The 24,681-nt window shown below is 41.1% G+C and overlaps 1 protein-coding gene across 15 annotated transcripts in view; it reads right to left on the bottom strand.

The window, feature by feature from the left end:
* Positions 1–24,681, bottom strand: part of PTPN3 (protein tyrosine phosphatase non-receptor type 3) — a 258,163-nt gene that overhangs the window by 29,542 nt on the left and 203,940 nt on the right. For 14 of the 15 annotated variants that reach the window (XM_056520787.1, XM_056520780.1, XM_056520786.1 and 11 more), the window contains 5 exons: positions 21,209–21,232; positions 20,259–20,451; positions 4,884–4,961; positions 4,681–4,737; positions 3,951–4,107 (listed from right to left, as the gene is read on the bottom strand). In XM_056520787.1, coding sequence (XP_056376762.1) covers positions 3,951–4,107; positions 4,681–4,737; positions 4,884–4,961; positions 20,259–20,451; positions 21,209–21,232 — 509 coding nt within the window. The remainder of the gene's footprint in view (positions 1–3,950; positions 4,108–4,680; positions 4,738–4,883; positions 4,962–20,258; positions 20,452–21,208; positions 21,233–24,681) is intronic. The other variant, XM_056520784.1, reaches the window with a different exon arrangement.

Below are 24,681 nucleotides of genomic sequence, written 5' to 3'. Positions count from 1 at the left end.
ACAACAACTCCCAGCATTTCCGGACAGCCACTGACTGTCCAGGCATGCTGGGAGTTTAGCAACAGCTGGAGGCACCCTGTTTGGGAATCACTGGCGTAGAATACCCCTATGTCCACCCCTGTGCAATCCCTAATTTAGTCCTCAAATGCGCATGGCGCTCTCTCACTTCGGAGCCCTGTCGTATTTCAAGGAAACAGTTTAGTGCCACATATGGGGTATCTCCGTACTCAGGAGAAATTGCACTACTAATTTTGGGGGCTTTTTTTCCTTTTACCCCTTATGAAAAAGAAAAGTTGGGGTCTACACCAGCCTGTTAGTGTAAAAAAAAAAATTTTTTTTACACTAACATGCTGGTGTTGTCCTTTACTTTTTATTTTCACGGGAGGTAAAAGGAAAAAAAGACCCCCAAAATTTGTAACGCAATTTCTCCTGAGTACGGAGATACCCCAGATGTGGACGTAAAATGCTCTGCGGACACACAACAAGGCTCAGGAGTGAGGGCGCACCATGTACATTTGAGGCCTAAATTGGTGATTTGCACAGGGGTGGCTGATTTTACAGCGGTTCTGACATAAACACAGAACAATAAATACCCACATGTGACCCCATTTTGGAAACGACACCCCTCACGGAACGTAACAAGGGGTATAGTGAGCCTGACAAAGGGGTATAGTGAGAATGACAAATTTTCATTCAAGTTGGATGGGAAAATGAAAAAAAAAAATTCTTTTCACTAAAATGTTGGTGTCACCCTAAATTTTTCATTTTCACAAGGGAAAATAAAAAAAGCCCCCCAAAATTTGTAACCCAATTTCTTCTGAGTAAGAGCATACCTCATATGGGGATGTAAAGTGCTCTATGGGTGCACTACAATGCTCAGAAGAGAAGGAGCGCCATTGGGATTTTGAAGAGAAAATTTGTCCGGAATTGAAGGCCACTTGTGTTTACAAAGCCCCCATGGTACCAGAACAATGGACCCCCCCATATGTGACCCCATTTTGGAAACAACACCCCTCATGTAATGTAATAAGGGGCGCAGTGAGCATTTACGCCCCACAGGTGTCTGACAGATTTTTGGAACAGTGATCCGTGAAAATGAAAAATTTAATTTTCCATTTGCCCAGCACACTGTTCCAAAGATCTGTCAAACGCCAGTGGGGTGTAAATGCTCACTGCACCACTTATTAAATTCTGTGAGGGGTGTAGTTTCCAAAATGGGGTCACATGTGGGGGGGGGGGGGTCCACTGTTCTGGCACCACGGGGGGCTTTGTAAATGCACATGGCCCCTGACTACCATTCCAAACGAATTCTCTTTCCAAAAGCTCAATTGTGCTCCTCCTCTTCTGAGCATTGTAGTTCACCCGTAGTGCACTTCAGGTCCACTTATGGGGTATTTCCATACTCAGAAGAGATGGGGTTACAAATTTTGGGGGGTATTTTCTGCTATTAACCCTTGCAAAAATGTGAAATTTGGGGGGAAACACACATTTTAGTGAAAAAAAATATATTTTTTTTAACATATGCAAAAGTCGTGAAACCCGTGTGGGGTATTAAGGCTCACTTTATTCCTTGTTACGTTCCTCAAGGGGTCTAGTTTCCAAAATGGTATGCCATGTGTTTTTTTTTTGCTGTTCTGGCACCATAGGGGCTTCCTAAATGCGACATGCCCCCCGAGCAAAATTTGCTCTTGCTCTCAAAAAGTCAAATATCACTCCTTCTCTTCGGAGCATTGTAGTTTGCCCGTAATGCACTTCATGCCAACTTATGGGGTGCCTCCATACTCAGAAGAGATGGGGTTACAAATTTTGTGGGGTATTTTCTGCTATTAACCCTTGCAAAAATGTGAAATTTAGGGGGAAACACACATTTTAGTGAAAAAAAAAATATTTTTTTTACATATGCAAAAGTCGTGAAACACCTGTGGGGTATTAAGGCTCACTTTATTCCTTGTTACGTTCCCCAAGGGGTCTAGTTTCCAAAATGGTATGCCATGTGGGTTATTTTTGCTGTTCTGGCACCATAGGGGCTTCCTAAATGCAACATGCCCCCCAAAAACCATTTCTGAAAAATGTACTCTCCAAAATCCCCTTGTCGCTCCTTCCCTTCTGAGCCCTCTACTGCGCCCGCCGAACACTTTACATAGACATATGAGGTATGTGCTTACTCGAGGGAAATTGGGCTACAAATATAAGTATACATTTTCTCCTTTTACCCCTTGTAAAAATTCAAAAATTGGGTTTACAAGAACATGCGAGTGTAAAAAATAAAGATTCTGAATTTTCTCCTTCACTTTGCTGCTATTCATGTGAAACACCTAAAGGGTTAAAACATTTACTGATTGTCATTTTGAATACTTTGGGGGGTGTAGTTTTTATAATGGGGTCATTTGTGGGGTATTTCTAATGGGAAGGCCCTTCAAATCCACTTCAAACCTGAACTGGTCTCTGAAAAAAAGCGAGGTTCAAAATTTTGTGAAAAATTGGAAAAGTGCTGCTGAACTTTGAAGCCCTCTGATGTCTTCCAAAAGTAAAAACACGTCAATTTTATGATGCAAACATAAAGTGGACATATTGGAAATGTGAAAAAAAAAAATAAAATATTTTGAATATCCATTTCCTTACAAGCAGAAAGCTTCAAAGTTAGAGAAATGCAAAATTTTCTAATTTTTCATCAAATTTTGGGATTTTTCACCAAGAAAGGATGCAAGTTACCACAAAATGTTATCACTATGTTAAAGTAGAATATGTCACGAAAAAACAATCTCGGAATCAGATTGATAACTAAAAGCATTCCAGAGTTATTAATGTTTAAAGTGACAGTGGTCAGATGTGCAAAAAACGCTCTGGTCCTAAGGTGTAAAATGGCCTGGTCCTTAAGGGGTTAAAGAAATTATCCACCATAAGGTGATTTTAGTACTTACCTGCCAGACATTAATGGACATACTTAAGAAGAATATTGCTGTCTTGGGGCTAAATTTCTACTTTGTTATAAGCTGCTGCTTTCTCTTTGTGGAACAGCTATTTCCTATTGTAGTTCCCTCCCTCCAAATACAAGTCACAGGATCTCTTGTTTGTAAGTGTGAGTTCACTTTTCTTTCTCCCACACATCATCCAACCCACCCATTGAAGCCCTCCTGGGACAATTCCCTGCTGCCCTGTGGAGAACGATCTCCTTTCTGCCAACAGTTGCTCCACCCATTGAAGCAGACAGGCTCCCTTTCAACAACTGACTAGTCATGTAATGTCTCAGGCTGCACTGAAAACTAAGAAAACCTGAGACGACACTCATTTTTCTGTATACTGTTAAAAATAAACACCGGGGTATAGATCACATAAGAAGTGCAAGACCATCCATCAAACACAGGTACAGACACTATATTATAAACTACACTAACCTTACAACCCATGTAGCACAGTCAAATAAAAGATATTCTTGGAATACCCCTTGAAAGTCTTACTAGAGGTGTAGTTGGTAAAGAGAGATAATGGATGTGCATGTGTATCTGTACATTGTTTATAATTCAGTTTTTAAATGGTTTGTAGTAAAAGTTATGTTTTATACATGAGCATCCCTAATTTTGGTGAATGACAAAACACCTGTGAAGGGGATTTAGATCTGTATCAGAAAACAGATTATCAACTTACTCAGTTCAAAATTATAAATGGTAAACTTCTGTTTGACCAGCTTTTGCCTTGAACTTCAAAGTCTGACCTTGGGCTAATTGCTGTATCTATACACATACAGTGTTACTGATGCTGTGTAATCCTTATCTGAATCTTTTTACCAATTACATTATGGATGTTTTCCCATTAGGGAGTTCTATAGCCAACAAACTGCCTAGCAGGAAATATTTACCACGAGTCTTAGAACGTTAATATAATAAATTCATGCTGCTGTACAACTAATGAGGTAGATATGACAAGTCCCTCCATCAAAACAAAAAAATTACCTTTCCGCCTCACCAGTAGAGCAAGTTCCCTTGTGTGAGACTCTCGGCTGGCTTTTATAAACATGACCACTTGATCATGTGTGTGCTCGGAGATATCACGACCATTGATGAGTACAATCTGATCACCTTCCATAAGCTTAGGAGAACATTTATCTGCCTATGTAAGGATGAAATACAAATTTTTTTTAGTAACAGGCATACCAATGACTTCTTTATATTTCTGTATTCGATTTTCTTTCCATATGTCTCCATATTTTTTTTTTCTTAATGCGAACTGGTTATTATAACAGGTCTATAGATAAATCAGTAATTTTATTGACTTAATTTTTACAACAGTTTTTAAACTTTTAACTGTTGGTAAAATAATAATAATAATAAAAATAATATTACACGTTTACCAGGTTCTGTCAGTATTGCCTTATGTAAGTCTTCTAAATATGTAATCAATTGATCATGATTTGTGTTTAAAGAAGCACTCTGGCAAAATGTTTATTTTAACCAGACATTCCTGCAGTGTAATATATTTCATCCCTGTCCAGTTATAATAATACATTTTATAATTTCATACTTGATATGTCCTATACTGTGCTCCTAACCTTTTGTAAAGGACATCACCTACAGCAAAGCATAACTAAGAAACTGTTCTAAATTAATCTTTAGTAAAAGACATGTAAACACCCTACTTAGAAATGAAGTTTGTGGCAACTTCTAACAAATTCATACAACTTACAGGCGATCCTGGGGTAATTCTGGAGACCACCAACTGTAATTTTTGATCAACACCACCCTGTAAATATGTAAAATATCATGATTCCTTTAATGAACATGTTACATATAAAACACCTGAATTAAATACTGAATCTGATGATAACATTTACATAACTGTGCATTTAAACATTTCAGATATAAGCACTATAAATTAATATGTATTACCTTTAAGTTAAACCCAAATTTGCCTTCTTCATCAGGTGTGATACGGACCAACAGCAAATCTCCATTAGCAAATTCATTCTTTATTAAAAAAAAAAAAAAAAAACAGGAAAAAAAAAAAAACATTTACTGCAGTTATTACAAAACTGTTGACAAGGCATACACTAGTGGTTTTCATTCAGCAGTACGTGTACCCCAGGCTGAGGCCTTGCCTTTAAAATAAACAAACAAACAAAAAAACATCACATTTGATGCTGAAGCTAGTATTCAGTAATGTCTCAAAGAGCTAACCAACCCTAATCCTGAGGTTACCTGTCTATTGTTATTGGAGCTAGAATGTTGCTGACTGATAGTCAATACTCAGCAACATCCTTAACCGCCCTCCTCCAAAACCTCAGGCCAATGTTTATTATGGTTTGTTAAAGGGGTACTGCGCTGGAAAGCATTTGTTTTTAAATCAACTGGTACCAGAAAGTTGAACAGATTTGTAAATTACTTCTATTTAAAAATCTTAATCCTTTCAGTAATCAGCTGCTGTATGCTCCACAGGAAGTTCTTTTCTTTTTGAATTTCCTTTCTGTCCGACCACAGTGCTCTCTGCTTACACCTCTGTCCATTTAAGGAACTGTCCAGAGTATGAGCAAATCGCCATATCAAACCTATCCTGCTCTGGACAGTTCTTGACATGGACAGAGCCTTATAACAGGAATATATATATATATATATATATATATATATATATATATATATATATATATATATATATATATATATATAAATAAATAAATAAAACAGAACTGCAAGAAAGTACTGTTTCACAACTATAGATCATAGAATATCTAAAACAAATGGCCACTGTCATTTAAAACACTTTCCCTCTATCTTATAGGCTATGTGATCTGTAACATATTAGTAAATGACTTAAGTTACAAGGAACTACACCTTACTCCTAAAAAAAACAGCTCTTTACTCTTGGCCACAAGGTGTCTCATTGTCCTTAAATCTGCTGTTTACTGCCTTGTAGAGGAAAACTTTCTCTAGTAACAGATACAGTAAGGATAGATTAAAGGAAGTGGGGACGGGGCTTAGCATGTGCTATGTTTGAAGGTGAGCGGCTGAGAGAAAGAGAAACCATGGGCTTTGTGCATGCCAGCTGAGCCTGTCTCCATTCTCCAGTAAATATGCACTGTCCACGAATGATAGGAAAGGACTTCCTCATTTCAGGTCAGTGCTTAGTGTAACCCCTTACATGTTGTCTTGCTACTGTTTCTTTTCCTAATGATCACATAGCACCTTGCCAAGCCAGTGCAACAGTAATTTATTATTTCTTCACTTGCCATTTATAGTTGTGTACAGTAAATCTACCCCTAGCACAGTGCCAGTCTATTCAGTCCTGAGTACTTTCTATACCATGGCATAGCAAAGAGGTGTGTTTTCCTGTGATTCACCAGAGAAGTAGGAAGGGAATAAACTGTGTGTGTACTACTGGCAAACAGTCCAACTCAGACCATTCCCCCTATAATAGAGTAACAGAGTAACATAGTTCATAAGGTCAAAAAAAGACCAGAGTCCATCAAGTTCAACCTATAACCCTAATGAGTCCCTATTGAGTTAATCCAGGGGAAGGCAAAAAAATAGATCCCTGGATCAACCTTCTGTCCATATAGATCTAGAATCCATAACCTGTAATGTTATTATTCTCCAAAAATGCATCCAGACCCCTTTTAAATTCTTTTACAGAGTTCACTATGACCACCTCCTCTGGCAGAGAATTCCACAGTCTCACTGCTCTTACAGTAAAGAACCCCCGTCTGTGCTGGTGTAGAAACATTCTTTCCTCAAGACGTAGAGGATGCCCCCTTGTTATACAGCCCTGGGTATAAATAGATCATGGGAAAGATCTCTGTAAGGTCCACTGATATATTTATACATAGTTATTTGGTCTCTCCTAAGCCTTCTTTTTTCTAAACTAAATAATCCTAATTCTGATAATCTTTCTGGGTACTGTAGTCCTCCCATTCCCCTTATTACTCTGGTTGCCCGTCTTTGAACCCTCTCCAGCTCCACTATATCTTTATTGTACACTGGTGCCCAGTACTGTACACAATATTCTATGTGTGGTCTGACTAGTGATTTGTACAGTGGTAGAATTATTTCCTTGTTGTGGGATCTATGCCTTGGCAGCAGCTGCCCGACACTGGTCACTACAGCTAAATTTACTATTAACTAAGACTCCCAAGTCCTTTTCCACTTCAGTTGTCCCAAGTGTTCTCCCATTTAATACATAATCCCAGCCCGGATTTTTCTTCCCCTCGTGCATTACCTTACATTTATCAGTGTTGAACCTCATGTGACACTTACCAGCCCAAACCTCCAACCTATCCAGATCTATTTGTAACAGTGCACTGTCCTCTATAGTGTTTATCGCTTTACAGAGTTTCGTATCATCTGCAAAGATTGCTACTTTACTATTCAACCCCTCTACAAGGTCATTGATAAATATATTAAATAAAACAGGACCCAAGACTGACCCCTGTTGTACCCCACTTGTAACAGTCACCCAATCAGAATAATTACCATTAATAACCACCCTCTGTTTCCTATAACCGAGCCAGTTACTTACCCACTTGCACACATTTTCCCCCAGTCCAAGCATTCTCATTTTATGCACCAACCTTTTATGTGGCACCATATAAATGCTTTGGAAAAATCCAGATATACGATGTCCAGCGATTGCCCCTGGTCCAGTCTGGAGCTCACCTCCTCATAAAAGCTGATCAGGTTAGTTTGACAGGACCGATCCCTCATAAAGCCATGCTGACATGAAGTCATACATTTATTTTTATCAAGATACTCCAAAATAGCATCCCTTAGGAAACCCTCAAACAATTTACATACAACGGAGGTTAAACTATTAGGCCTATAATTCCCGGGATCACCTTTTGACCCCTTTTTAAATACTGGCACATTTGCCATGCGCCAGTCCTGGGGAACAGTCCCTGTTACTATAGAGTACCTGAATGTTAAAAATAGGGGTCTGTCTATTACACTACTTAATTCCTTTAGAACACGGTGGTGAATGCCATCCGGAGCTGTCGATTTGTTTATTTTGATTTTTTGTAGGTGGTACTGTACTTCTTCCTGGGTTAGACAGGTGACCTGTACAGGGGCGTCTACCTTATCTCGCTGTATTTCACCTGCCATTTCATTTTCCTTGGTGAATACAGTGGAGAAGAATTTGTATAAAGGAGTACTCTAGTGCAGAGTATTCCTGCTCCGTCCTGCCCGGGCTGCAAAATATATGAAAATAAACCATATCTCACCTTGCTGGGTTCCCGCGGAGCGCCACTACAGCTGATCGGCCCTCCGGTCCATCCTTTTCATAATTCAGGGTGTAACGAAGCGTCACATGGCGCTCAGCCTATCTCCGGCCGCCGTGATGTTCTGCCTCGGCCGGCGATAGGCTGAGCGCTATGTGATGCTTCGTTACACCCGGAAGTATGAAGAGGATGGACCGGAGGACCGATCAGCTGTAGTGGCGCTCCGCGGGAACCCAGCAAGGTGAGAGATGGTTTATTTTAATTTTTTTGCAGCCCGGGCAGGACAGAGCAGGAATACTCTGCACCAGAGTACTCCTTTAATATATTTGCTTTTTACTGATACCCGTTTATAATTTACTTAATTTTTTAAAGGGCCAACACTTTCATTTTTAACCTTTTTGCTATTTATATATTTAAAAAAAACATTTTGGGGTTAGTTTTACTCTCTTTGGCAATGAGTCTTTCTGTCTCTATTTTTGCCGCTTTTATCAGTTTTTTACATATTTTTTACAGTTTTCTCTATAGCTTTTTAATTCTTCTTCACTGCCATCCTGTTTTAGTAGTTTAAATGCTTTATTTTTGTCATTTATTGCCCCCTTAACATTTTTATTCATCCATATTGGTTTTCTTTTATTTCTGACCCTTTTATTTTAAGATATTCTTAAAAGTCTCCCATTTAGTGCAAGTAATCTTGTTTTTGAGGATATTATCCCAATTTATATTGTTGAGGGCTTCTCTAAATTGATCAAACTTTGCCTTCCTAAAGTTCATTTTTTTGTGGCCCCTCGAGAGATTCCCTTATTGAAGAACAAGCTATAATGTATTATATTATGATCACTATTTCAAAGGTGTCCTTCTACTTGCACATAAGTTACTCTGTCAGGTCTGTTGGTTAATATTAAGTCTAGTAGGGCGCCCCCTCTAGTTGGGCCCTGCACCATTTGGGACAGATAATTGTCTTTAGCTATAGTCAGAAACTGTTTCCTTTATGAGATTCACAGGTCTCAGTCTCCCAGTTTATATCAGGATAGTTAAAGTCCCCCATTATTATCACATCATTCTGATTTGCTGCCTTGTTTATTTGCTTCAGTAACTGATATTCTAGCTCTTCCATTATGTTTGGTGGCTTATAGAAAAACCCCTAATAGAATTTTTTTTATTTTCATCTTCATATATTTTTACCCATAATGACTCCATATTATCGTTTCCCACCCATATAGTCTCCCCCAGTGCGGCCTTCAGACGCGATTTCACATAAAAACAAACTCCTCCCCCTTTCCGTTTTGTCCGATCCTTCCTGAATAGACTATAACCCTGTATGTTGACCGCCCAGTCACAGCTATCGTCCAACCAAGTCTCTGTTATACCCACTGTGTCATAATTTTCCTCAGACATCAACCACTCCAGTTCCTCTGTTTTATTGGAAAGACTTCTGGTATTAGTCAACATGCAATTCAAAGGTGTATGTTTTTTTTTCCTATGAAGTCTATCCCTATTAACTATTCTAAGCCCTCCCACCCCCAGGTATATTAATAAGTCACCCCTCTCTATCGACACTATCTTCCCCCTCTAGGTTGTAGGTTCCCTCCCCCCCCCCCCGGTCCCTAGTTTAAACACTCTTCTTCAAGCACAGCTGTACCCTCCCCATTGAGGTGCAGTCCGTCCCTATGGTAGAGGCGGTATCCGACAACTAAGTCAACCCAATTCTCCATTAACCCAAACCCCTCCTTTCTACACCAGCTTCTGAGACACTTGTTTACCTCCCTAATCTCCCGCGGCCTCTTTGGTGTGGCTCGTGGTACAGGTAATATTTCAGAAAATATTACCTTGGAGGTAAGTCCCTGAAATAATTTTTAAGGACACTCCACCTACCTCTTACTTTGTCATTGGTGCCAATATGTACTATGACTGCTGGGTCCTCTCCAGCCCCGCCCAGCAACCTGTCAACCTGACCTGCAATGTGCCGAACTCGAGCGCCAGGAAGGCAACACACTGTTCGGCGATCCCAGTCTTTGTGACACATCGCCCTGTCTGTCCCCCTAGTCATTGAGTCCCCCACTACCAGTACCTGTCTGCCCTGAACTCCTCCCTCCCTCCTTACTGGAGCAGACAACCCCCTAGAGGTCAGAGGCAGAGTCCTGCTGTAGTATTGCTAGCTCTGAAATGGCATCCCCTCATATGCCAACCGGGCAAACTTGTTGGGGTGTGCCAGTTCAGGACTAGCGTCCCTGACACTTTTCCCTCTACCCCGTTTTCTAATTGTAACCCAGCTAGCTGCCTGACTGTCCTGCACCTCCGTCCCAATATCCTCTCCCACTTCTACCCTAGAGAGTACTTGCTCAGTGAGCAGGAGACTCCTCTCCAAGTTGTAAATGCATCTCAGTGTTGCCAGTTGCTCCTCTAGATCCATCATCTGGGCTTCCAAATGAACAACTTGCACACATCTCACACAGCAATATGCACCCTCAAACTGCTGTTCAAGGATTGCATACATTGTGCAAGATGCACACTGGATTACCTTATCAAACATGGAGGCCATACTAGATTTAGGAATTGCAAAAATAAACAGTGAAAAAAAAAAACAATAAAATATTTCACTTAAACTCCCTGAATTTAAAGTCCCTTAATTTTAAGTCCCTCTCACTTTTATACTTACAATCACTTGTATACTTCACACTCTTGTATACAGACACACAATCACTAGCTCAAACAATCGCTTAGTGTACTTGCTTTTCTAGATACCAGATACCACCTCTCTCTTCCACTGCCTGGAAGTGATTGCAAAGAGTGAAATAGCTATGCACCATTGAAGGGACACTCAGGGGCTTACTAACATGATGTAGTTATGAGGATGTTTCGGCTATAATGTAAAATATGCTAATCTACAACCTTTCATAGACTCCAAAGACTTCCATAACACAATGCTATAGTAAATTACCAAGTGCATTCTAGGGTATTTAACTGGACTCAAAAATGGTTGTTAGTACCACTTTTAGGGTGGTGTCTGATTGCATTTACTTTTTTATTTTTTTTAAATGCTGTAGAAATTAGGAGTCATTAGGAAAACACTTATACTACTCTTTCCTAATGGACTCACTTCTGGCTCTTCCTATTTGTGTATCCATCCATCACAAAGAGCTGGATGGGAGAAGCTGGAGGAGAGGAACCTTACAGACGATAACACTACTTAAATTACTTTTTCCAGTACTTAAAAAGGGGTTATTCTGGTACAGCAAAAGAGCAGCGCTAATTTTATCCCAAAACAGCACCACACCTGTCCTCAAGCTATGTGTGGTATTAAAAATTTACTCCATTCTCTTAAGTGGAACTGAACTGCAATACCACACACAACTTGGGGACAGGTGTGGTGCTGTTGTTAACCCCTTAAGGACCAGGCCAATTTTCACTGTAGGACCAGAGCGTTTTTTGCACATCTGACCACTGTCACTTTAAGCATTAATAACTCTGGGATGCTTTCACCTTTAATTCTGATTCAGAGATTGTTTTTTCGTGACATACTCTACTTCATGTTAGTGGTAAAATTTTGTCAATACTTGCATAATTTCTTGGTGAAAAATTAAAAAATTTGATGAAAAAAATTTAAAAATTAGCATTTTTCTAACTTTGAAGCTCTCTGCTTGTAAGGAAAATAGACATACAAAATAAATTATATACTGATTCACAAATACAATGTCTACTTTATATTTGCATCATAAAGTTGCCATGTTTTTACTTTTGGAAGATATCAGAGGGCTTCAAAGTTCAGCAGCAATTTTCCAATTTTTCACAAAATTTTCAAAATCGGAATTTTTCATGGACCAGTTTAGTTTTGAAGTGGATTTGAAGGGCTTTCTTATTAGAAATACCGCACAAATGACCCCATTATAAAAACTGCACCCCTCAAAGTATTCAAAATGACATTCAGTAAGTGTGTTAACCCTTTAGGTGTTTCACAGTAATAGCAGCAAAGTGAAGGAGAAAATTCAAAATCTTCATTTTTTTTACACTCGCATGTTCTTGTAGGGGTAAAAGGAGAAAAATCCTCTCAAAATTTGTAACCCAGTTTCTCTCGAGTAAGAAAATACCTCATATGTGTATGTCAAGTGTTCGGCGGGCGCAGTAGAGGGCTCAGAAGGGAAGGAGCGACAATGGGATTTTGGAGAGTGAGTTTTTCTGAAATGGTTTTTGGGGGCATGTCACATTTAGGAAGCCCCTATGGTGCCAGAACAGGAGGAAACCCCCTACATGGCATACCATTTTGGAAACTACACCCCTCAAGGCACGTAACAAGGGGTCCAGTGAGCCTTAATACCCCACAGGTGTTTGACGACTTTTCGTTAAAGTCGGACTTGTAAATGAAAAAAAAAAAATTTCACGAAAGTGCAGTTTTTCCCCAAATGTACCATATTTACAAAGGGTAATGGGAGAAATGCCCCCCCCCCCCCCCCCCCCCCAATTTTTTCAACCCCACCTCTTCTGAGTATGGATATACCCCATGTTAGGACATAAAATGCTCTGCGGGTGAACTACAATGCTCAGAAGAGGAGTCACATTTTGCTTTTGGAAAGCAAATTTTGCTGAAATGGTTTTTCGGGGGCATGTCGCATTTAGGAAGCCCCTATGGTGCCAGAACAGCAAAAAAAAACAAAAAAAAAAACATGGCATACTATTTTGCAAACTACACCCCTCAAGGATTGTAACAAGGGGTACAGTGAACCTTTACACCTCACAGGTGTTTGACGACTTTTTGTTAAAATTGGATGTGTAAATGAAAAAAACTATTTTTTTCACTAAAACGCTGTTTTCCCCCCAAATTTTACATTTTTACAAGGGGTAAAAGGAGAAAATTACCCCCCAAATTTGTAACCCCATTTCTTCTGAGTATGGAAATACCAGTTATGTGGATGCCAAGTGCTCTGCTGGCGCATTACACTGCTCAGAAGAGGAGGCGCGCCATTAAGCTTTTGGAAAGAGAATTTGTTTGGAATAGAAGTCAGGGGCCAAGTGCGTTTACAAAGCCCCCCATGGGGCCAGAACAATGCCCCCCCCCCCCACATGTGACCCCATTTTGGAAACTATACCCCTCATAGAATTTAATAAGGGTTGCAGTGAGCATTTACACCCCACTGGCATTTGACAGATCTTTGGAACAGTGGGCTGAGCAAATGAAAAATAAAATTTTTCATTTTCACGGACCACAGTTCCAAAAATCTGTCAGACACCTGTGGGGGGGGGGGGGGGGTAAATGCTCACTGTACCCCTTATTACATTACATGAGGGGTGTAGTTTCCAAAATGGGGTCACATGTGTGGGGGGAGGAGTCCATTGCTCTGGCACTATGGGGGCTTTGTAAACACACGTGGCCTTCAATTCAGGACAAATTTTCTCTTCAAAAGCCCAATGGTGCTCCCTCTCTTCTGAGAATTGTAGGGTGCAAGCAGAGCACTTTACATCCACATATAGGGTATGTTCTTACTCAGAGGAAATGGGGTTACAAATTTTGGGGGTCTTTTTTTTCTATTTTCCTACATTCCATGAGGGGTGTAGTTTCCAAAATGGGGTCACATGTGGGTATTTATTTTTTTTGCGTTTATGTCAGAACCGCTGCAAAATCAGCCACCCCTGTGCAAATCACTAATTTAGGCCTCAAAAGTACATAGTGAGCTCTCACTCCTGAGCCTTGTTGTGAGTCCGCAGAGCATTTTACGCCCACATATGGGGTATTTCTGTACTCAGGAGAAATTGCATTACAAATTTTGGGGGTCTTTTTTTCTATTTTCCTACATTCCATGAGGGGTGTAGTTTCCAAAATGGGGTCACATGTGGGTATTTATTTTTTTTGCGTTTATGTCAGAACCGCTGCAAAATCAGCCACCCCTGTGCAAATCACCAATTTAGGCCTCAAAAATACATAGTGAGCTCTCACTCCTGAGCCTTGTTGTGCGTCCGCAGTGCATGTTACGCCCACATATGGGGTATTTCTGTACTCAGGAGAAATGGAGTTACAAATTTTGGGGGTCTTTTTTTCCTTTTACCGCTTTCGAAAATAAAAAGTATGGGGCAACACCAGCATGTTAGTGTAAAAAAATTTTTTTTTTTACACTAACAGGCTGGTGTAGCCCCCAACTTTTTATTTTCGAAAGCGGTAAAAGGAAAAAAAGACCCCCAAAATTTGTAGTGCAATTTCTCCCGAGTACGGAAATACCCCATATGTGGCCCTAAACTGTTTCCTTGAAATACATGCGCCATGCGCATTTGAGGACTAGATTAGGGATTGCATAGGGGTGGACATAGGGGTATTCTACGTCAGCGATTCGCTGTTGCTAAACTCCCAGCATGCCTAGACAGTCAGTGGCTGTCCAGAAATGCTGGGAGTTGTTGTTTTGCAACAGCTGGAGGCTCCTTTTTGGAAACACTGCTGTACAATAAGTTTTTCATTTTTATGGGGGGGGGGGGGGGACAGTGTAAGGGGGTGTATATGTAGTGTTTTACCCTTTATTATGTGTTTGTGTAGTGTAGTGTTCTTCGGGTACATTTACACGGGCGGAGGTTTACAGCGAGTTTCCCGCTAGGAGTTTGAGCTGCGGCGAATAATTTGCTGCAGCTCATACTTGCCCCTGTGAATGTACCCTGTACAGTTGCAAAACTACAACTCCCAGCATGTATTGATCACCGAAGGGTATGCTGGGAGATGTAGTTATGCAACAGCTGGAGGTACGCAACTACAACTCCCAGCATGGCGAGACAGCTGTTTGCTGTTTGGGCATGCTGGGATTTGCAGTTTTGCAAGATCTAGAGGGCCACAGCTTAGAGATCACTGTGCTTTCTGGGCATGCTGGGAGTTGTAGTTTTGCAACATCTGGAGGGCTACAGTTTAGAGACCACTGTATAGTGGTCTCAAACTGTAGCCCTCCAGATGTTGTTAGGCAACTTACTGGCTTCCGTAGGATCCAGGGTGCCGCATCGCCGTCCTCTTCCGATTGTCGCCTCTCCCGCCGATGGGTAAGTGGATCTTCGCCAGTCCCTGTCGGTTTCCCCATTCTGCCTATTGTGGGTGGGCAGAACGGGGAAACCGAAAGTTAACCCCCCCGCCCCTGATCTGCTATTGGTCATCGCTGCCACCTCACTCCTATCCCTTCAAGGGAATCGTGGATGTCTTAGACAACCCCGATCCCCCTTATTTTCTTTGTCACCATAGACCCATATGACCGGGAATCGGCGCAAATCGCCGGTGATCGACGACATGGGGGGGGGTCCCCCTCCCCCTGGGCATTTGCACGGGGTGCCTGCTGATCAATATCAGCAGTGACCCTGGTCTGGTCCCCGCCTGGCGCGCGGCAGGGTCCAAAATTCCCATGGGCGTACAGGTAAGCCCTGTGTCCTTAACGGGTTAAAAGAAATCAGCTCTGTTTTCGATTCCTGCATAACCCCTTTAACACAGTGATTCCTAACCAGTGTGCATTCAGCTGTTTCAAAACTACAACTCTGCTGTCTGGGAATGCTGGTAGTTGTAGTTTTGCAAAAGCTGGATGCACACTGGTTAGGAAACACTGACTTAACACATCATGCAACAGAGTGTTAAACTATGATTTCTCTAAAATGCTGCAATGCTTAGGGAAAAATAAAAGATAGTTTAACCCCTTCATGACCCAGCCCATTTTCACCTTCAGGACCTGGGCATTTTTTGAAAATCTGACCACTGTCACTTTAAACATTAAAAACTCTGGAATGCTTTTACTTATCATTCTGATTCCGAGATTGTTTTTTCGTGACATATTCTACTATTCTAAATTTCACTGATATTTGCATCCTTTCTTGGTAAAAAATCAAAAAATGTCATGAAAATTTTGCATTTTTCTAACTTTGAAAGTCTCTGCTTGTAAGGAAAATGGATATTCCAAATAAATTACATATTGATTCACATATACAATATGTCTACTTTATGTTTGCATAAAAAAATTGACAAGTTTTTACTTTTGGAAGACACCAGAGGGCTTCAAAGTTCTGCAGCAATTTTCCAATTTTTCTCAAGATTTTCAAAATCGTACTTTTTCAGGGACCAGTTCAGGTTGGAAGTGGATTTTAAGGGTCTTCATATTAGAAATACTCCATACATTATCCCATTATAAAAACTGCACCTCCCAAAGTATTCAAAATGACATTCAGTAAGTGTTTTAACCCTTTAGGTGTTTCACAGGAATAGCAGCAAAGTGAAGGAGAAAATTCTAAATCTTCATTTTTTACAATCGCATGTTCTTGTAGACCCAATTTTTGAATTTTTACAAGGGATAAAAGGAGAGAAATCCCCCTAAAATTTGTAACCCAATTTCTCTCGAGTAAGGAAATACCTCATATGCGTATGTCAAGTGTTCGGCGGGCGCAGTAGAGGGCTCAGAAGGGAAGGAGCGACAATGGGATTTTGGAGAGTGAGTTTTTCTGAAAGGGTTTTTGGGGGGCATATCCCATTTAGGAAGCCCCTATGGTGGCAGAACAGTGGACCCCCCCCACATGTGACCCCATTTTGGAAACTACACCCCTCATGGAATTTAATAAGGGGTGCAGTGAGCATTTACACCCCACTGGCGTTTGACAGATATTTGAAACAGTGGACTGTGCAAATGAAAAATTTTATTTTTCATTTTCACAGACCACTGTTCCAAAAATCTGTCATACGCCAGTGGGGTGTAAATTCTCACTGTACCCCTTATTAAATTCCATGAGGGGTGTAGTTTCCAAAATGGGGTCACATTTGGATATTTATTGTTTTGCGTTTGTCAGAACTGCTGTAACAATCAGCCACCCCTGTGCAAATCACCTCAAATGTACATGGCGCACTCTCCCTTCTGGGTTTTGTTGTGCGCCTCCAGAGCACTTTGCGCCCACATATGGGGTATCTCCGTACTCGGGAGAAATTGCATTACAAATTCTGAGGGTCTTTTTTCCCTTTTACCTCTTGTGAAAATGAAAAGTATAGGGCAACACCAGCATGTCAGTGTAAAAAATTTGTAAGGCAATTTCTCCCGAGTACGGAGATACCCCATATGTGTCCCAAAACTGTTGCCCTGAAATACGACATGGCTCCAAAGTGAGAGAGCGCCATGCGCATTTGCGGCCTAAATTAGGGATTTGCATAGGGGTGGACATAGGGGTATTCTATGCCAATAATTCCCAAACAGGGTGCCTCCAGCTGTTGCAAAACTCCCAGCATGCCCGGACAGTCAATGGCTGTCCGGCAATACTGGGAGTTGTTATTTTGCAACAGCTGGAGGCTCCGTTTTGGAAACAGTAGCGTACCAGACGTTTTTCATTTTTTGGGGGGAGGGGGGCTGTGTAGGGGTATGTGTATATTTTTATTTTAGGTTAGTATAAGTGTAGTGTAGTGTTTTTAGGGTACAGTCACATGGGCAGAGGTTCACAGCAAGTTTGCCGCTGGGAGTTTGAGCTGCAGCGCAAAATTTGCGCCATCTCAAACTTGCAGCACTCACCGTAAACCTCCGCCCATGTGAGTGTACCCTGTACATTCACATTGGGGGGGAGGGGGCAAACATCCAGCTGTTGCAAACTCCGAGCATGCCCTTTGGCTGTCCTTGCATGCTGGGAGTTGTAGTTTTGCAACAGCTGGAGGAACACTGGTTTGGAAACACTAAGTTAAGTAATAAACTTTCAAGTGTTTTGCAACCAAACTTAGTCTTTCCAAACCAGTGTGCCTCCAGCTGTTGCAAAACTACAACTCCCAGCATGCATGGTCTGTCAGTGCATGCTGGGAGTTATAGGTTTGCAACAATTGCAACAGCTGGAGGCACTGAGGTAGGAAACAGACAATGTTTCCCAACTAGTGTGCCTCCAGTTGTTGCAAAACTACAACTCCCAGCATGCCCAGGCATGCTGGAAGTTGTAGTTCGGCAATATCTGAAGGATCAGATGTTGCCAAACTACAACTTCCAGCATGCTTGGGCAGTCTGGTATGCTGGGAGTTGTAGTTTTGCAACATCTGGAGGTCCACAGTTTGTAGACCACTGTATAATGGTCTCCAATCTGTGCTCTTCCAGATGTTACAGAACTACAACTCCCAGCATGCCTGGACAGACTGAGCATGCTGAGATTTGTAGTTTTGCAACATCTGGAAGAGCACAGATTGGAGACCATTATACAGTGGTCTCCAAACTGTGGACCTCCAGATGTTGCAAAACTGCAACTCCCAGCATGCACAGAAAGCCAAAGGCTGTCTGGGCATGCTGGGAGATGCAGTTTTGAAACTCCCAGAGGCAGTGGTGAGATCGCTTTACGGCGATCTCACTGCTGCCAATGAAGATGCCGCACTGCTGCCGGAAACTCACCGCCTGGAGGCACCACCGCCGGGACCGCCTGGAGGACGCCACTCGCGCCGGGACTGCTCGGGACACCGCATGGCCAGGTAAGTGACGCCGGTGGCCGTGTAAGGGACACTTAGCAGAGCGGTGTGTGTCCCGATCCCCGTGATCGGGACTCACACCGCGCTGCTAAGTATTCTGATAGCGAAACGCTGCTATCAGCTAGTCAGATTTGACTAGCTGATAGCAGCGATCGCTGGGGGGGGGGGGGGGGGTGGTGGGGGATGAAACCCCCCGTGGTCGCATGGTAAGATGGCTGGCTATCAGTGATAGCCACCATCTTACCGGGCGCTGCGGGATGGCGCGAGTAGCGGCAAAAATGTTTATGACGTACCTGGTACGTCATGGGTCGGAAACACCTTCCCACTCATGCGTACAGGTATGTCACAGGTCGGGAAAGGGTTAAAGAGGCACTTTCATTATGAAAAACCTTTTAGATTTTGTAGTACTACTGATAAGATGACTTTTTAAAATATACATTTATTTTAAAAAATTTAAATTTTACTAAAAAATCTAAAATGAAAATAGCCTCTACTAGGGGTCATCTATCTTTATACAGACAGACAACTCTGTATTTTGCAGCATACTGAATACCGGCCTCTGTTTTGGAGCTTTGTATTCTACTGCTGTGTATTCTCCAGCTCTTGCAAAACTACAGACAATGGATGTCTGGGAATGGTGGGAGTTGTAGTTTTGCAACAGCTAAAGGCAACACTGCTCTAACACAGTGCTTTACAAACACTGCAGCTCCAGCTTTGGCAATGGAAAACTATAATTCCCAGCATGCTTGAACTGCCAAAGCTCTTTCTGACTCCTTAAAGGGGTACTCTGCCCCTAGACATCTTATCCCCTATACAAAGGATAGGGGATAAGATGTCAGATCGCCGCGGTCCCGCTGCTGGGGACCCCCGGGATCCCCGCTGGGGCACCCTGCTATCATTACAGCACAGAGCGAGTTCGCTCTGTGCATAATGACGGGCGATACAGGGGACGGAGCAGCGTGACATCATGGCTCCACCCCTCGTGACATCACGGCCCGTCCCCTAATGCAAGTCTATGGCAGGGGGCGTGACGACCACCACGTCTCCTCTCATAGACTTGTATTGAAAGGGGCGGGCCGTGACGGCACGAGGGGCGGAGCCGTGATGTAACGATGCTCTGGCCCCTGTATTGCCCGTCATTATGTGCAGAGCGAACTCCTTTGGATAGGGGATAAGATGTCTAGGGGCGGAGTACCCCTTTAATGACAAAGAAGCTGATCAGACCTTCAGGAGTCTATGAAAGTTGAATGACACATATAGTGACAGCTATGTTGATTAGCATCCAGCTTTACTAGGAACAGATAGAAAATGTATGCATAAAAACTATTGTACAGTGATTTCCAGACTGCCCAGAGAAGAAAGGGTTACAGAGTCAAGTGATTTGCAGACTGCCAGACTGCTCCGAGACTCAGAGCAGATAAGTCATCCACAGTGAGGGAGAGATGGACACGCCCCCTTCATAAGGCAAGAACAAAAAGCAAGTGAGCAACATATAAATGCTATTTGTTAGGGATATTTAGGTCCTAGACACATAAAAATGATATTTACATGATCAGGATTTGGTACTGAGTAATATATCACTTTTTTTGCACTATGAGAGGTATGCTTTAATGAAATTTGATCATATGTACATTCGAAGACACATACCTTATCATAGTAGTACTGACTAGAATCTTCTGTTGAGTTTCCTTTCTTTATGGTATCATAGGTGTCTAAAAAAGTCTTGTCCACACCTTCAAGTGGATGTGAATATGAATGATTTGATAACCCATTGGGAGAACTAGGAAATGAACCTTGATTGCTTTGTTGGTTTTCTTTCGGACTGTATTCTAATATATTTCTGTAATATCAACAGTAGAGATAGATGGAATTATTAGTATGCATCTTCTTGACAGATATAGATACAATAATGGAAGTACCATTTTTTACACCCACACACACACACACACATATATATATATATATATATATATCTTACAAGTTTGTTTGCAAATCACAGTAAGTACGGCATGCTATTTGTGTACAACAAACACACACATGGGTTAGACATTGGACCATATTTTTTCTAGTTTTCTGGGTCAGACTGAAACTAGCGTGATTTAACCATAGTAACCAATCACAGCTCAGCTTTCATTTTTTCAGAGCAATTTGAGAAATGAAAGCTAAGCTGTGATTGGTTGCTAGGACAGTTAAGTAAATAATCTAAGCCAAACTTGTTTATGCCCAAAACAACCAATCCGAACTTAGCTTTTTCTCTTTACACAGCTGTGAAACATTTGATGCTGCACTGTGATTGGTTGAGTGTGAAAAATGTATCAATAGTTTTCTTGAATTCATACATTGACAAATATGACATTACGATGAATGGAATACAGTACTTGTAGCCCTTGTGGCTACAAAGGTAGGTGTAGCTTCAGAATTGCAACAACTGGTGTGACATGTCTTTGTTTCATCCCTCGACAGACTCATCAAAACAGTCTGTACCTTATTGAAGAACTTAAGTGTACCTTGCTCAAGGGGAGAGACTGACATACCATTCATAGTACTATAATAGTTATTCCCTAATGTATTCCAACCAGAAGAATATATGAACTTACTTTGGAGAGTCTTGATCAGACAACCTAAACAGAAAAAAGAGAAGCTGTAAGACAGTGAAACGTTTTCTGCCCCAACAATTGCAGACCCTATATAAAGCAACCGTAGACTAAATGAAATATGAGCAGATGGGTGTTTCATACACATTTAAAACAAACACCCTCCACATATCATTGATGAATACTTTTTTCCTGTACTGTGTTATATTCGACAGTCTTAAAAAAAAATCTCCTAATTTTGTAACTGGATTGCTCAATGCCAGTGTAAGCTACAAAATTAACCCTGTACTAGCACATCAATGTATGTTGGCAAGCAAGAATAATATCCTGAGGAAGTATCCTCTCAGGTCACTACACTGGAATAGAATGAATCAGATCCCTAAACAGGTGTCCACTGGACTGTGGCCCAGTGAAAAACAACACGCAAGTTATGTATGAAATAAAACATGGCAAGTGACAGGAATGCAGTCTGATACCACTACAGTTCCAGAGGAAGTGCTCTGGTCTGCATTTGTCAATCCAATTAGTTTATTTTAATATCAGTGAAAACACACCTGGCTACTTTTGGGTTTAATTTGGATGCTGCTTATATGCAGATAAGTAGAGAAAGAAGGAGGCAATGTGCAACTAGAAATTATATTGGATTGATTTAAGAGAAATAAGACTTCAACCATCTATACCATAAGAGTTCAAATGAAGGCTTTTTTTCTATGTGAAAAAAACATCTTGCCCTGATCTTGCTTGATGGCTTACATAGCTACATAGTTACATAGTTACCTACCTACCTTCCTACTAGCCTCTATAGGGCACTGCTGTCATCCTGTGCTCATCCCATGACCACATTTTTTTTTTATCCTTGTGGCATTCCCCATTTTTGTTGTGGTTTCTTCTCCTTTTTCTTTCTCTACACCCAATGCTGTACACCAATTGGGTACAGTGGGGATCAAAAGTTTGGGCACCCCAGGTAAATATTTGTATTAACGTGCATTAAGAAGCCAAGAAAAGATGGAAACATCTCCAAAAGGCATCAAATTACAGATTAAACATTCTTATAATATGTCAACAAAAGTTAGATTTTATTTCCATCATTTACACACAGAAAACAAAAAAATGGCGTCTGCAAAAGTTTGGGCACCCTGCAGAATTTATAGCATGCACTGCCCCCTTTTCAAAGCTGAGACCTGCCAGTGTCATGGATTGTTCTCAATCATCATCTGGGAAGACCAGGTGATGTCAATCTCAAAGGTTTTAAATGCCCAGACTCATCTGACCTTACCCCAACAATCAGCACCATGGGTTCTTTTAAGCAGTTGTCTAGAAATCTGAAACTGAAAATAGTTGATGCTCACAAAGCTGGAGAAGGCTATAAGAAGATAGCAAAACATTTTCAGATGTCAATATCCTCTGTTCGGAATATAATTAAGAAATGGCAGTCATCAGGAACAGTGGAAGTTAAAGCAAGATCTGGAAGACCAAGAAAAATATCAGACAGAACAGCTCGCAGGATTGTGAGAAAAACAATTCAAAACCCACGTTTGACTGCACAATCCCTCCAGAACGATCTGGCAGACACTGGAGTTGTGGTACACTATTCCACTATAAAGAGATACTTGTACAAATATGGTCTTCATGGAAGAGTCATCAGAAGAAAACCTCTTCTACGTCCTCACCACAAAAATCAGTCTTTGAACTTTGCAAATGAACATATACAAGCCTGATGCATTTTGGAAACAAGTTCTGTGGACCGATGAGGTTAAATTTTAACTTTTTGGCCGGAATGAGCAAAGGTACGTTTGGAGAAAAAGGGGAACAGAATTTAATGAAAAGAACCTCTGTCCAACTGTTAAGCATGGGGGTGGATCAATCATGCTTTGGGGTTGTATTGCAGCCAGTGGCACAGGGAACATCTCACGAGTAGAAGGAAAAATGGATTCAATAAAATGTCAGCATATTTTGGATGCTAACTTGATGCCATGTGTGAAAAAGTGAAGTTAAAGAGAGGATGGCTTCTACAAATGGATAATCATCATAAACACACCTCGAAATCCACGGGGGATTACATCAAGAGGCGTAAACTGAAGGTTTTGCAATGGCCTTCACAATCTCCAGACCCCAACATAATTGATGGATGGATCTTAAAAGAGCAGTGCGTGACAGTGCGTGACAGAAATCTCAAAGAACTGGAACACTTTTGTAAGGAAGAATGGGCAAAGATACCTCAAACAAGAATTGAAAGACTCTTGGCTGGCTACAAAAAGCGTTTACAAGCTGTGATACTTGCCAAACAGGGCAGTACAAGATATGAACTCTGCAGGGTGCCCAAACTTTTGCAGATGCCATTTTTTTTTCTTTTATTCTGAAAGTGTAAATGATGGTAATAAAACTTTTGTTGACATATTATAAGAATGTCTAATCTGTAATTTGATGCCTTTTGGAGATTTTCCATCTTTCCTTGGATTCTTTATGCACATTAATACAAATTTTTACCTGGGGTGCCCAAACTTTTGCTCCTGTATTTGCCTAATTATAGTTCAAAAGAGTAGATAGAGGTATCTGACTATGTCCCAATGTGGTATGCCTGCTATATCATTTCTTGCCTAAATTTCTATATGTTATAATGTGGCCTTTCATTTGTTTATACTGTAGAACTTTTTCTTGAGAAACCATTTCAATAAAGCTGAATAAAAAAAAAAAAATCTGTTGCAGATTAGGATGAGAATCTATAACACAAAACCAAAGAAAGAACATTAGATTTTTGCGAGTGATTTGCAGTTTTATATGCAGAGAATGAACATTTGGATCAATCCTATTTAATGGCATAATCCAAGTATAGCAATCCCCATAAATTCTGCATCAAGAAGTAACATTATTTTTTACAACGCTAATTTTAAATCCAAGTAAAAATCTGTGACATGTGAATTACAGTTTAAATCTCCATTGAAACCAGTGTCAGGCGGCTTGGAAATATTTAAGCTGGTTCTTTCTTTTAGCTAAAAAATCAAAGCGTGCCTGTCAGGAGCCCCCAACCCCCCCTCCCCCCAAACTCAAATTAAGAAATGTTACTCAGAACCTTATCCTGACCATGTGCATCACATTTTTATGCCTCTATCAGTTATATTCATTATAAAAATACCTCTTTTTATTAGTTTACAATGTCAGAAATTCTCTCAGGGGAAGGGGTTGTGTCCTTCCCTTGCGGTGGTTGGAGGTGATTGGTATTTCTTGGACTACCCATTGCATGCAGCCTTGTCCATGAGTTCTCTTGTCCATGACTCATAGACAAGCCTGATGCTGCTGCAGGACTGGTTAGTGTCCCAGTAGGTATGGGGACCCCTAATGTTGGGAATTTCACAAGCAGTTTTCTTTATTAAAATTATTAAATCATTTTAACCCCTTAAGGACTCAGCCCATTTTGGCCTTAAAGGGGTAGTCCAGTGGTGAAAAACTTATCCCCTATCCTAAGGATAGGGGATAAG

This window comes from Hyla sarda, chromosome 5, assembly GCF_029499605.1.
Source record: "Hyla sarda isolate aHylSar1 chromosome 5, aHylSar1.hap1, whole genome shotgun sequence".
Lineage (NCBI taxonomy): Eukaryota > Metazoa > Chordata > Amphibia > Anura > Hylidae > Hyla > Hyla sarda.
Note: the sequence above shows the minus strand (reverse complement) of the source record. Positions and strands in the feature narration are given on the sequence as shown.